This window comes from Echinops telfairi, unplaced genomic scaffold (assembly GCF_000313985.2).
Source record: "Echinops telfairi isolate 266 unplaced genomic scaffold, ASM31398v2 ScPeMD7_1;HRSCAF=3_0, whole genome shotgun sequence".
NCBI lineage: Eukaryota > Metazoa > Chordata > Mammalia > Afrosoricida > Tenrecidae > Echinops > Echinops telfairi.
In genome coordinates, this window is record NW_022103896.1 from 38,280,635 (window position 1) to 38,293,698 (window position 13,064).

Consider the following 13,064-nt stretch of genomic DNA (forward strand, 5'->3'; position numbering starts at 1 on the left):
GACTAGTACAACTAGGAACAGATGACTGGATTAGGTGATTACAATCGATGAGTTGGAGAAAATTTGAACTGATACTAGAAATTAAAGGGAAAACATGAAAGTCTTTAACATTGTTTCTAAGCTTAACATTCTAAAATCTTAAACATAAGTTTCTATGGGTTTGAAAAAGTGGAACTTGAGGGTTGTCATGGTTACAAGTGGTACAGTATATCATAGACTCAGTATATTGAGCCCTGGTGATAGAGTAATTACTGGATAGCTATTGACCACCACAAGGTCAGCAATTCGAAGCCACCACCCTCCTCAGAAGGACAGGTTTTCTAGTACTGTAATAAGTCTGAAACCAACAGGGGCAGTTCTACCCTGCCTTATAGGGTCGCTGTATGACTCTGGTGGCACCTCTGTATCTTTAATTTTATTTGGCTTCTGTGTGTGTAATGACGACTCCAGAAGGCTTTTTTGTACTCATTGCTGTATTGATGGGTTTGTACAATAGATTCAGAAAGTGACCAATTTCCAGTTTAGTAGGAAGAGGTGACTCATTCAAATGAAGCTCAAGCCTAGTCAGCTAAACTAGAGGAGCTGAGTAGGTGTGGTGGAATGATGAGTTGCCAACTGATTAACACTATCTTCTAAAAAACTGTAACGTTCATTTATGAAAAGATGTAGCTAGAAGATTTGTTCTGTCAATAACTTCAGTTACATTGGCACTGAATTGGAAAAAGAGACTGAACGGGCTGTGGATTTCCCTTTGGGGGAATTAACGATTTATGGTTACTGAATTGGAATTGATTAATGGTAGGAGGTTTAGTTTTCATACAAGGTTACATTTTGGGAAAAAAAACCAAAGACCTCTTAGGGTTAAAGAAGCGTTTCTTGAATGGCGCAGATTTATGCATAGTTTGCTATATTATCATAAACTGAAATTTGGGGTAGAGTTTAATTTTTTTGGTACTCAATTTGTGATTACATTGTTAAGTAAATCAATTTAATTTTGTAACTATCGATTGTGTGTGAAACTTATGAATAGGTAAAGATGGTATTACGAAGTTCATTATTTTGCAGTATGTCCAACTTTATCAGCTTGATTGAAATCTTTGGTCAACTTGTCCCCCCTCCACCCCCTTTATTTTTTACTGGTTTATAGGAAGTTGTGAAATGAATCAGTAAAATTCCCCTTCAATCATTTAGGACCTTGTTATTAATAAAATGGGTTGTTTTCGTGTCATGGCAGTGATAAGCAATGAAATAACAAATTTTGGAAAGTTGTAGGGAAGAAGTTGAAATGATTAAAATCCAGAGGATACTTAGCCTCTGGATAGCCTAGGCTTGCATAATGCCCTTGGTGTGTACTGCTCAATATCCAGACGGGTATATGGGAAAACCAGGATTTTATGTTAGCAAGGGCCGGGGGAAGGGGACCTTAAACTCCATGGCAATTAGAGGAAGAGATTGTCTAAGAAATACATAATCCAAATGTTTGAGAAATTTAGTTTCATCTGCTTTGCCTTTATGAGGTTTATACCTGGAGCCCTGGTGGCTTAGTGGTTACAAGTTGGGCTATGATCCATAAAGTTTGCAGTTCAAAACTACAAGCTGCACCACGGGGGAGAAAGGCTTTCGACTCCCGGGAACAATCTTACAAAATTATGAGGGAAGTTCTTCCTTGTTTTAGGAGTTGGCAGTGAGTTTTTGAAGGTAATGTGTGGTGCTTGATCATTCTAATCGGTCCGTCTTAAGTTTGCCTGTAAAAGCCTGTGTGTTCACCCCTCCTGTTGCTTATACAAGAAGTACAGTATGGAAGGGCGCTACTTACTCTCAAACTCCTCCTCCCCACAGCGGAGCGTGCTTTGGACACCATGAATTTTGATGTCATAAAGGGCAAGCCGGTGCGCATCATGTGGTCTCAGCGTGATCCATCGCTTCGCAAAAGTGGAGTGGGCAACATATTCATTAAAAATTTGGACAAATCCATTGATAATAAAGCACTGTATGATACATTTTCTGCTTTTGGTAACATCCTCTCATGTAAGGTAAGCAAGAAGGTGACCGGTAAATGCATTTGCTGACTTTTAGGCACCTTTAGTTTTTTTAAAATAATAACCCTTGCTATTAGTCTTATCTGTATTGCCCAAAGACCCAGGGTAGAGGGCTGACAGCTTATCTCTGAACAACAGGAAAATGCTAAATAAATAGCAAGTAATGAAAAGTCGGCGTTCATTTTTCCCCCCGCCCCCTAGGTGGTTTGTGATGAAAATGGCTCCAAGGGCTATGGATTTGTACATTTTGAGACACAGGAAGCAGCCGAAAGAGCTATTGAAAAGATGAATGGAATGCTTCTCAACGACCGGAAAGTGTAAGTAGGGATACTTTTTGGTACTTCAGATCCAGTTTTAATAGTTTTACAAGTTTTTTAGCCCCTTTAGTGTAAAGGAAATAATTCATTACCATGGAACAAAGTAATTTGGTCAACACTGACACACAGAGAAGATAGTAGGAGAAAGAAAGTAGATCTGCAGGAATGTTAAGTTTTTTCAGTCATTGTGTAGTTGAAAAACTATGAGGCCAGACATGAACCCACTCTTCATGATTCCTGGGGTATTAATGAATTGGCCTATTTATAATTCAGGAGACTAAGGTATAAGAAAGTTAAAATCATTTGTCCGTTTACCTGTTAGAATGAGGGGGTGCCTTGAGAGACAAGCTTAGTGGTCTGTTGTCAGAGCCTAATCTCTTTACTTGATCATACAGCTATCATTTTATTGGGGGCTCATACAACTCCTATCACAATCCATAGATAACATCAATTGTGTATAGCACATTTGTACATTCGTTGCCCTCATCATTCTCAAAAACTGCTACAATTTATACTTCTTACTGGAATATACTTGTCGCTGCTCCTGGCTGTTTAACTGTAGATTTTCAAAGACATAAGTCTTGACCCCTTTATCCTCAGTGCCAGTGGATTTAATCTAATGGGGAGTGGGCATGGTCAGCGCTGAGGGCACATTGTGGAGATGTGAGTAACCATTGTGTGAACTGCTATAACGAAGGCACGCACACGGTTGGGTGGGTCACGGGTCAGGGGTGGTTCTCCTAAGTCCCTGAGCCTGGGCGTCAGTGGTATGGTAGGTCTGTACAGAAGAGGGCATGCACATGGCAGGGCAGGGCAGCGTTAGCTTGCTAGATTCTCTCTTGCTCACATAACCAAGAAAACACTTGTGTAAAGACTCCATACTGATCTCTCAGAACCAGCAACTGCTCAGTAATGAGTCATGTTAACGAAGGTGAGTTTGTAGGAATATAGTACATGTTGAAACCAGGAAAACGATTCTGTGCCAACAGTATTGATAAATGAAAATTCCTTCATTTGTCCATCAGGAACAGTGTGGGGGAAAGACTGCCCATCACTGGCTAGGTATAAATTAAGTAAGGGTACATTGATATTTTGGCTATAAAAATGAGAACCAGAACTTTGGTTCCATTCAGCTGGTCAGTCCCATGCTGAGAATGTGCTTTTCTGTATATGAACTGAATCAAAATCTACATTTTAACAGACTTCCCATTCAAATTCTTGGGATTCCTTCAGAAGCTCTTGTCAAAATGTAGATGCTGATTCTCAGTGTAGTTGGAACCCGAACCAAAGCTCCTGTCAGTGAGTCAGTTCTGACTCAGCAACCCTCAGCAACAGGGGAGGGCTGCCCCTGCGGCTCTCTGAGACTAACTTTGCAGGAGTAGCAGACTTGGTCTGTAAGGCCCAACTTGTTTTAAAATGTGCTGTTTACTTGAAATTCTCCCATCTGGCTTAATTGATGGGGAAGTTCATGAACTAGAATCTAATGGTACAGTGCTGATGTGTTTTGTTAGGTTTGTGGGACGGTTTAAGTCTCGTAAAGAGCGAGAAGCGGAGCTCGGAGCCCGGGCGAAGGAGTTCACCAATGTCTACATCAAGAACTTTGGGGAAGACATGGACGACGAGCGCCTCAAGGAGCTCTTTGGCAAGTTCGGTAATGTGTCCGAGTTCATTTACACTCCAGCGCCGAGACACTGCTCTGCACTGGTTTGACTAGTATTTTATACTGAAAAAGTCAATGAGAGGAGACATAGGTGGTACTTAACAATTTTTCAGTTGAAAAAAATATTTTTAAGTTATTTGAACTGATTCCTCCCCGGTCCCATTTATCTAGAGTTCTATCCAGGTTGGATAAGTGTGAATGGCACTAGATGGCGCAGTGAGATGGGGCTCTTGATTTCTGCTTTTGTGGCCTGGAGAGCTGGGTTTGTGTCCTAGCATCCCTCGGGAGCTTGCTTTTTGCCACAGCCAATGGTAGTTACAAGACAGTAAACCTGGCCAGTCTGAGCCTCAGGTAGTCAATGATGTTCCAAGACCAAGAATACCTTTCCATCCAGTTCACATTCATTTCATTAAGCTTCAACTTAATGGTATGGAACTGGCTTCTCACTGCAGGTACTGTTGTTGTCAGATCAGTTAGATGAACTTGTAATTGTATGATTAGCGCTGGTTTGCTTAGCCTTGCCCTCGTTATTAGAAAGGAATCAAGAATTAGATAGTCTAATTTCTATTGCTGATCTAGCATGCCACATTGACCTTGTTCTTGGGCAGTAAAACTGATCCTTTTAAGATATGGAAAATGACATTGTATTAATATCTTTACCCCAAATTCTTCTTAGTAAGTGCCTAAAGATTATTTTAATAACTCTAATGTCATGTTTGAATTGCTAGTTCCTGAGAGTGTCTTCCCAATTCTCTAACCAAATGAAAACAATACTGTGCCCCACCCACTTGAAACAACTGCCCTCTTTAGCTGCATTGCCTCTTCTACTTGAGGGCGAGAAGTCTTCAGAAACATCCCACCTTTGGGTGATTTCACTGTCTTCCCAAAGGATACATCCTCTTCACTCTTTGAAAATTAGGTGGGCCAATTAAGAAATTCCTGTAGCTTAGTTCTCACACAAGAATCAAATTAGTTGGCTGGAAAAAAACAAGTCTCTGTACTCACACGAAGAATAACGCATCATTGCTATTTAAAACATACCGTACCTCCTTGACTAGAAGGAGGCATCTTTCAGAGCAGAGAGATCGAAGATTTGTAGGGGACTTTGGGTAGAAGGTAGGATTAGAGAAGAAATCAACTTGCAGTCTTTTTTTAACCCCAATTCCCATTTTTAAATACTTGTTTTGCTTCACTGAGTTTGAGGTGTATAGATTACCTGTTGTATGGAATATCTTACTGACATGAAAATATTTTTTAGGGCCTGCCTTAAGTGTGAAAGTAATGACTGATGAAAGTGGAAAATCCAAAGGTTTTGGATTTGTGAGCTTTGAGAGGCATGAAGATGCACAGAAAGTAAGATTTGCATGCTGTAAAGCAGTTTGGGGGGGTCTTCTGTAAGAAGGGCGGGATGGAAGTGTGCTGTTCTCTTACTGAGATAAATAAGCATGGGATTCTTCTAAATTATTTGAATTTCATGTGTTACCTCTGAAAGTATAAATTGGCAGCCTATATATTTTTGGGAGCTTGGCTATAATTTTTTGGGATAGGTCAGTTGTTATAATTTAACCTATCATTTAATGTAAACAAATGTTGCAAATACATGAAATTTTCGTGACTTCTTTTAGGCTGTGGATGAAATGAATGGGAAGGAGCTCAATGGGAAACAAATTTATGTTGGTCGAGCTCAGAAAAAAGTGGAGCGGCAGACAGAACTTAAGCGCAAATTTGAACAGATGAAGCAAGATAGGATCACCAGATACCAGGTTGGTTTTGGTGAACAGCCAACTAAGACACAGGAGAAGCCGGTCACTGCGTGCATTTCAGCAGCTGGCGGCTAACAAGGAAACATTGGGGTGGAAATGAAACATTTGCTTTTCTTTCAGGGTGTTAATTTATATGTGAAAAACCTCGATGATGGTATTGATGATGAACGTCTCCGCAAAGAGTTTTCTCCATTTGGAACAATCACTAGTGCAAAGGTAAAGCCATGGTGTGGGAAGTGTGACACAATCACTTTGTTAAACGTTTGTAATTATTACCCAACCCCCACGTGACATTGTAAGTGTGTACCATATTCTTGTTGAAGCTTTATATTTCATTAGTCCATTTTTAAAGGAACTAATTGTTCCTTGGTATCTATATTTACACAATTCCTTCTGTGTAGTTCACTTTTTTTTTTTAAGTAAAGAGATTACCCCTCCCCGCTTGGGAGCCGTGTTTTAAGGACTCTTTCTACTGTTATGAATTGGGCGACCCCTGGGGCTAAAGGGGTCATGACCCACAGGTTGAGAACTGCTGTTCTTTTCAGCTCTCCAGTACTTGGCTAGGAGAGTGCCTTAGTATGATTTTTGCCCTCTTGTGGTTAATGAGTTTATTTATTATATTCTGTTTATTGACTGGCATTAACGGGCCACACCCCTTGTTTTTGGTGGTGCATTCGCCCTTTGCATTAACCTTTTTAATCTTGGTTTCTTTGGACAGGTTATGATGGAGGGCGGTCGCAGCAAAGGCTTTGGTTTTGTATGTTTCTCTTCCCCTGAAGAAGCCACTAAAGCAGTCACAGAAATGAATGGTAGAATTGTGGCCACCAAGCCATTGTATGTAGCTTTAGCTCAGCGTAAAGAGGAACGCCAGGCTCACCTCACTAACCAATATATGCAGAGAATGGCAAGTGTGAGAGCTGTGCCCAACCCCGTGATCAACCCCTACCAGCCAGCACCTCCTTCAGGTTACTTCATGGCAGCTATCCCACAGGTGGGTCTGCAGGAATGGAGGCCATTGCTCTGATTCTCTATTATTATTAAAAGGTCATTTTATTGGGGGCTTTTAGAGCTCTTGTAACAATCTAAGTATCAGTTGTACCGAGCATACTTGTGCATGTGTTGCCATTATTCTAAACATTTTCTATTTAAGTCCTTGGTATCATCTCCTTTTCCGCCTCCTTCCCACCTTCGTGACCCCTTAATAAATTAGAAATTGTTTATTTTCATGTCTTACACCGACTGCTGTCTCCCAACCCCCGTGGTTTGTTGTTTGTCCCCCTGGGAGGGGGTGGGTGTTCATGTGTTGGTAATTGCAGTTGTTGCCCCTTCCTCCCCTTCTGATTCTTTCTGTATGGTTCTTGGATTTAATTTTGTTTGTGCCCCCAAATAATAGTTATAACATTAGTGACATCTGCATGATGATTGCTACGAAGCCCTGCTAGGTGGTAATGTTTGCATTTCTTCCCGCAGACTCAGAACCGTGCTGCATACTATCCTCCTAGCCAAATTGCTCAGTTAAGACCAAGTCCTCGCTGGACTGCTCAGGGTGCCAGACCTCATCGTACGTAGAATTTCTCATTTTAATTCTGTGAATTTAATATTGTGAAATTACTTGGGTTAAAAGTACCATAGTGTGTTAGGCAAAACTCACTGATATAGTCTACTTACCTGGTGTGGTTAACATTCTGTTTCTGATTTATGCTCCCGGTTGTGTTTAGACTGTGATCCCAGTGTTTTCTTTAAAACACCCATGAAACACTTCTCATTCCTACCTGGAAATGAATTGAGTTATGAAAATTTTGGGAGTGGGGCCAGGTGTGTTTAGATAAATGTGTCTAATTTCATGTGTTTAGATAAATGTTGGAGAAGATCAAGCACTATCTAATCATGCGTGGGGATCAGAGCCTTGGCCTTAACTTTTGTGGAGGACATGCTTAATTTAATATAGTCTGACTTCTGGTATTGGTAGCACTTTCCCTGTGTGGAGGGACCTAGTTCGCTTACACATGGGACAGACACCGCAAGGTCTACAGTATAAACCCACCAGGCCCTCCACAGGAAAAAGATGAGGCTCTGTTCCCAGGAACAGCCTCAGAAACACAGGGCGGGGCGGGGCAGGGCAGTTCTACGCTGTACTGTGGAGTTGCTTGAAGGCAGAATCTCTGGCAGTGGGTTTTTGGTTGGTCCTTGTATGGCTTTAAAATTTGTTTTTTAACCTACTGATACTGAAACTTGGGTGTTTCTTAAGTGGTAACTGCTTTTGTGACCTGTTCTTCATGAAGTCACTGAGCTCTGAACTCTAGTGGAAAAAAAATAAAATAATGGCTTCTCGGCAAGAAACAGGGCTAGGTTCGAAGGAGCACTTGCCGTGCTTTTCTGAGGAGGGCAGTATGTAGGCTCATTCTTAGACAGACACCTTGCTTCAGACACGAGGGAACTGCAAAAGTGGGAAACTGAAATTACCCAGGAGCTTTTGAAGGTACCCTTGTTGTTTTCATTCACATCAAACTTTTGCCTGAATGAGGCTTATCTACTGACCGCAGGAGCATTAGACAACATTTAGTACTGTGCTTGGGGTCATTTCAAGTGCAGAATCACTAACAATGCACAGTCTGGCACTAAAGATGACAGAAAGCCTCAAGTATAGCTGGGGGCTGAAACCAGGGGACATAACATGTTGATCATTCTGTGCATGTGTGTGAGTGACTGTTAGAAATACAGATTTTTTAACATGTGGCAAATTGGCAGATAACCTGCAAATAATGAAAATTGAGTGTATACTTGGTCACTTTCAACATTTTGTGCAAATCATGGCCCTAAAAAGCAGCATCAACTCTTGGACCCAGTTAATGCACATCTGTCTCTTTATTTGCAGCATTCCAAAATATGCCCGGTGCTATCCGCCCAGCTGCTCCCAGACCACCATTTAGTACTATGAGACCAGCTTCTTCACAGGTTCCACGAGTCATGTCAACACAACGTGTTGGTGAGTCTCAAGCCTTCCTCTAACAATTGCTCTCATACTTTTGAAATAGCAAGGTGAAGATGCAGGAAACAAATTTAAAAAAAATAATTTTTCAGCTAACACATCAACACAGACCATGGGTCCCCGTCCTGCTGCTGCTGCTGCTGCAGCTGCTCCTGCTGTCCGCACCGTTCCCCAGTATAAATACGCCGCGGGAGTTCGCAATCCTCAACAACATCTCAACGCACAGCCACAGGTCACCATGCAGCAGGTACGGATTGAATGGTCCACTTAGGGAAATGGAAGTTGTAGGTAATGGAAACCTTTTGCTAATTAGTGTCCAAGTTTTGCAGTTGTAAGGAACAAAGGGTGGGAGGTTTGACCTGTCCTGACTTGGGGGCCACAGGACACGGTGTTCTTGTGGAGGCTTGGTCCCACAGCATCCACTGCGGCTGTGCCTACTCATCCACGGAGGTGTTAACAGCTCGCTGCCTGCAAAAGTCCTTCAATGGCGGAGTCCTGCTCATTAATTACAAAGCTCAGGGATTGTCCAGTATATAGATCATCCGTCAATACTTGCTGATACTCCTATACTTACAAGCTTGCTTGATTTTCCCGTTTTTTAAATCTAGCCTGCTGTTCATGTACAAGGTCAGGAACCTTTGACTGCTTCCATGTTAGCATCTGCCCCTCCTCAAGAGCAAAAGCAAATGTTGGGTAAGTATCTAGATCCACTTCGTTACAAAGAGACTAAAATCACAACAGAGACCAGGGATCCTCAAACTTTTTGAACAGGGCCAGTTCACTGTCCCTCAGACCCGTTGTTTAAAAAAAAAAAACTATGAACAAATTCCTACCCACACTGCACATATCTTATTTTGAAGTAGAAAAACAAAACGGGGCCGGATAAAGGTCTTCGGCGGGCTAGTTTGAGGACGCCTGACCCAGGCACACTAGTTGGTTGAGGAGATAGGTTTAGCATTAGCATCGGTGATTGTGATGGCACAGGCTGGTGTTAACGGTGGTTAATTGCTCAGCTGCAAACTGACAGCTTGGCAGTTGGAGCCCATACAGCTTTCCGAGGAGACCTGGCCATTGGCTCCAGTGGAGGCTGCAGCTTGAAGAACCGTCCCTTTGAGTTCTGCTGGGTGTGCTTTGAGGTGACGTCAACTAATGAGCATCCAGCAACAGTAACTAAAAGGTTAAAAAGTTGTTAAAATACTGGGAGGGTGGTACACAGCATAGAACTCACCCCACTTTTGGAATAGGGAATTCAAAGCAAATGATAGGAACATCTGGGTTTAAGGGAACACAGATGTAACAAACCCAAAGCAACATTATTTCATTTTGGCTGACTGCTGCTGCCAGTGAATGGTTCCCTGTGGGGGATCTGTTTTTATAATCAATTTCCCAAGAGCAAAAAACCAAACTCTCCATAGTCCGTTCTCTGGTCCGTAGAGCAATCCTATGGAACAGAATAGAGCTGTCCCCGTGGGTTTCAGAAACGTTCGGTCTTATTGGGAGTAGAAAGCCTCGTTTCCCTGGAGCAGCTGGTGGTTTCAAATGACTGTCTTGCGTGGCCTGACAGCTAACCCAGTACACTCCTTCCTTCCCAGGGCGCCTGTGTCCAGACAGGTAGGTTACAATGCTGAAATGGTGTGCTGGCACATAAGGGAGCATCAAGAAGTTTAGGAGACGAGGCGTTTTCCCAACACTGTTAAGCCCCCTCATGGGCTATATACAAAATTCTTAAATCCCAGTCACAAATAAGTGCCATTCATTTTTTTTTAAATAGAGATCTTTAAAATCCATTTTCCACAGGTGAGCGGCTGTTCCCTCTTATTCAAGCCATGCACCCGAGTCTTGCTGGTAAAATCACAGGCATGCTGTTGGAGATCGACAATTCCGAACTTCTGCACATGCTCGAGTCCCCCGAGTCTCTTCGCTCTAAGGTGATTGCAGAGTTCTAGCTCGTCATGTAGAACATTATGTTGTTTCCTATATAAGCATTGCGCAGTTCTAAGCGTTCTAATAGTAACCGTAGTGTGGTTGTGTCTGGGGGGAGGGGTACGGGTGCTTAGCCATGATGTCGAAGGGGAGGCGGAAGCACTGCCCAGTGTTCAGAGGGGGTGGTCTGATCCTCAGTAAGATCCTGGATGCCATCCTGAGCCAGACCCTAGGCTCCCTCTGGTGCTGATACCTTAACCGCTAGAGTAGTGTTTGCTGATGCATTGTGGTTTTTAAAATTAAGGAGTGGGCAAAATATTGATCTGCGAGGACGTTTCTCATCCTGCAATAGTGGTGCGATTCTAGTTGGAATGCTTTTATTGTCTCAGAAACTTTTATTTCTTGTGTTTTCTGAGTTGATTGTGTCTTCCCTCTATCTAGGTTGATGAAGCTGTAGCTGTTCTACAAGCCCACCAAGCTAAAGAGGCTGCCCAGAAAGCAGTTAACAACGCCACCGGTGTTCCAGCTGTTTAAGTGAGCTTACTTACCCCCTTTCGTAAGACTTGAAAGTATGCAGAACAAATTGGACTGATCATTGTTCCAGGGCAGTAGTCTTGGTGCAATCAGTTGCCATCAAGTTGGTGCTGAATCCATGGGAAGCCTGTGTGCGCCAGTCTGAGTCTGGTCACAGCCCTCCAGCAGTCAGGCTTGATTGCTGATGCTTCAGCTTTGGTTCCCAGAACTAATGTTCAGCAAAGCATGTACACAGGGTGGTCTTGGCAGCATCTCCCAAACTAACTGTTCTCTGGCTGTCACAGGTGTTTGGTGACAAGAGGGTTTCTGGGCTAGAGTTGGGGAACATATCTGCTCTTTAGAGACCAATAGGCATTGTTTCCTCGAGGTGATTTGATAGTTTGGGAATTGGTGCCTCTAGCGTGGCAGATTAATAGAAAAACATTTTTTTGTTTACATTTACAGATGATCAGGGACCACGAAAAAGAAACTCATGCTTCACCGAAGAAAAATACTTAAACATCGAAAAACTTAAATATTGTGGAAAAAACATTGCAAAATATAAAATAAATTAAAAAAAAAAAGGAAAGGAAACTTTGAACCTTATGTACCGAGCAAATGTCAGGGCTAGCAAACCATGCTAGTCCTAGATTCCTATTCATTTAAAAACAAAAAGCCACAAAAAATAGTAAAATATGAAAAAAAATTAATGTTTTATAGACCCTGGGAAAAAATTTTCAGCAAAGAATGTAAATTCTTGACATTCCTTTCTTTAATTTTGTAATTCTTTACTGTGGAATAGCTCAGAGTGTCACTTCTGTTTTAGATGACAGAATTGATAACTGAGCAAGGAAACGTAATTTGGATTATAAAATTCTTGCTTTAATAAAAATTCCTTAAACCGTGCACAAGATCTGCTTTGTCGTTCATTTTCTGGGCAATGGGGAAGTCTTATTGGTGCTAATCTGGAATTGGCTTACAAAATGTACTGTTATTCAAGGTTGTCTTGGGCTATGCAGAAACATGAGTAAATTCCTCTGGATTTAATAAACTTTTTTTTTTTTTAATTTAATAAGCTGTTAGACCACCTGGAATTCTTAAATCCCCCCAAGGAATATTTGTATTGAGTCATTTGAATATTATATGCAAAACAGGTGCTTATCAACTAGAAATCATGCCAGTCGGCCATACAGAGAACAGAATTTGATGGCAGCAGCCACTGTGGACTGGCTTTTAAGTCTTGTTTCTGAGAGGTGTGCTCATGTTGACCGATTTAATCTTAACATCCCCAATCTGCTTAAAACGATTGGGCATTTCTACCCCGCAGTGGATAGACCAGCTTGTGTGCCGCTAGCAAATATCCTGGTGGTTGACTCAAAGGCACGGCACCTTTGAGAAAGTTGTAGCCATACTGTTGCCAGGGTTAGTTTTTTTTTTGTTTTGTGTGTGTTGTATAATTCTTTTTTGGGGTGTATTTATTTTAATCTTTGTGGGTTTTTTTCTTTTTCTTTTTATTGGCGGCTCGTACAACTCATCACCATACATCAGTTGTGTAAAGCACATTTGTACCTTCGTTGCCCTCATCATTCTCAAAATGTTTGCTCTCCACTTAAGCCCCTGGCATCAGCTCCCTTTCCCCCCCTCACTCTCTGCACACACACCCTTCCTCATGAACCCTTGATAATTTATAAATCATTTTGTCATCTTAAACTGTCCACCATCTCCCTTCACCCACTTTCCCCCAGGGAGGAGGTTATATGTAGATCCCTGTAATTGGTTCCCTGTTTCCACCCCACCTTCCCAGTATCGCCACTCTTCACTGGTCCTGAAGGGATCATCCATCATGGATTCCCTGTTTCA

The 13,064-nt window shown here is 42.0% G+C and overlaps 1 protein-coding gene across 1 annotated transcript; it reads left to right on the plus strand.

Annotated features, from left to right (window-relative positions):
* Window positions 1-1,817: 1,817 nt before the first annotated feature.
* PABPC1 (poly(A) binding protein cytoplasmic 1) lies at window positions 1,818-11,898 on the plus strand. The gene is made up of 14 exons (XM_004697457.2): window positions 1,818-2,033; window positions 2,241-2,356; window positions 3,868-3,998; window positions 5,275-5,369; window positions 5,642-5,779; window positions 5,900-5,995; window positions 6,498-6,770; window positions 7,250-7,340; window positions 8,655-8,765; window positions 8,861-9,015; window positions 9,377-9,461; window positions 10,566-10,696; window positions 11,133-11,225; window positions 11,670-11,898. The coding sequence occupies exons 1-13, from the start codon at window positions 1,860-1,862 to the stop codon at window positions 11,223-11,225; spliced, it is 1,689 nt and encodes a 562-aa protein (XP_004697514.1). The 5' UTR covers window positions 1,818-1,859; the 3' UTR covers window positions 11,670-11,898.
* Window positions 11,899-13,064: the final 1,166 nt, after the last annotated feature.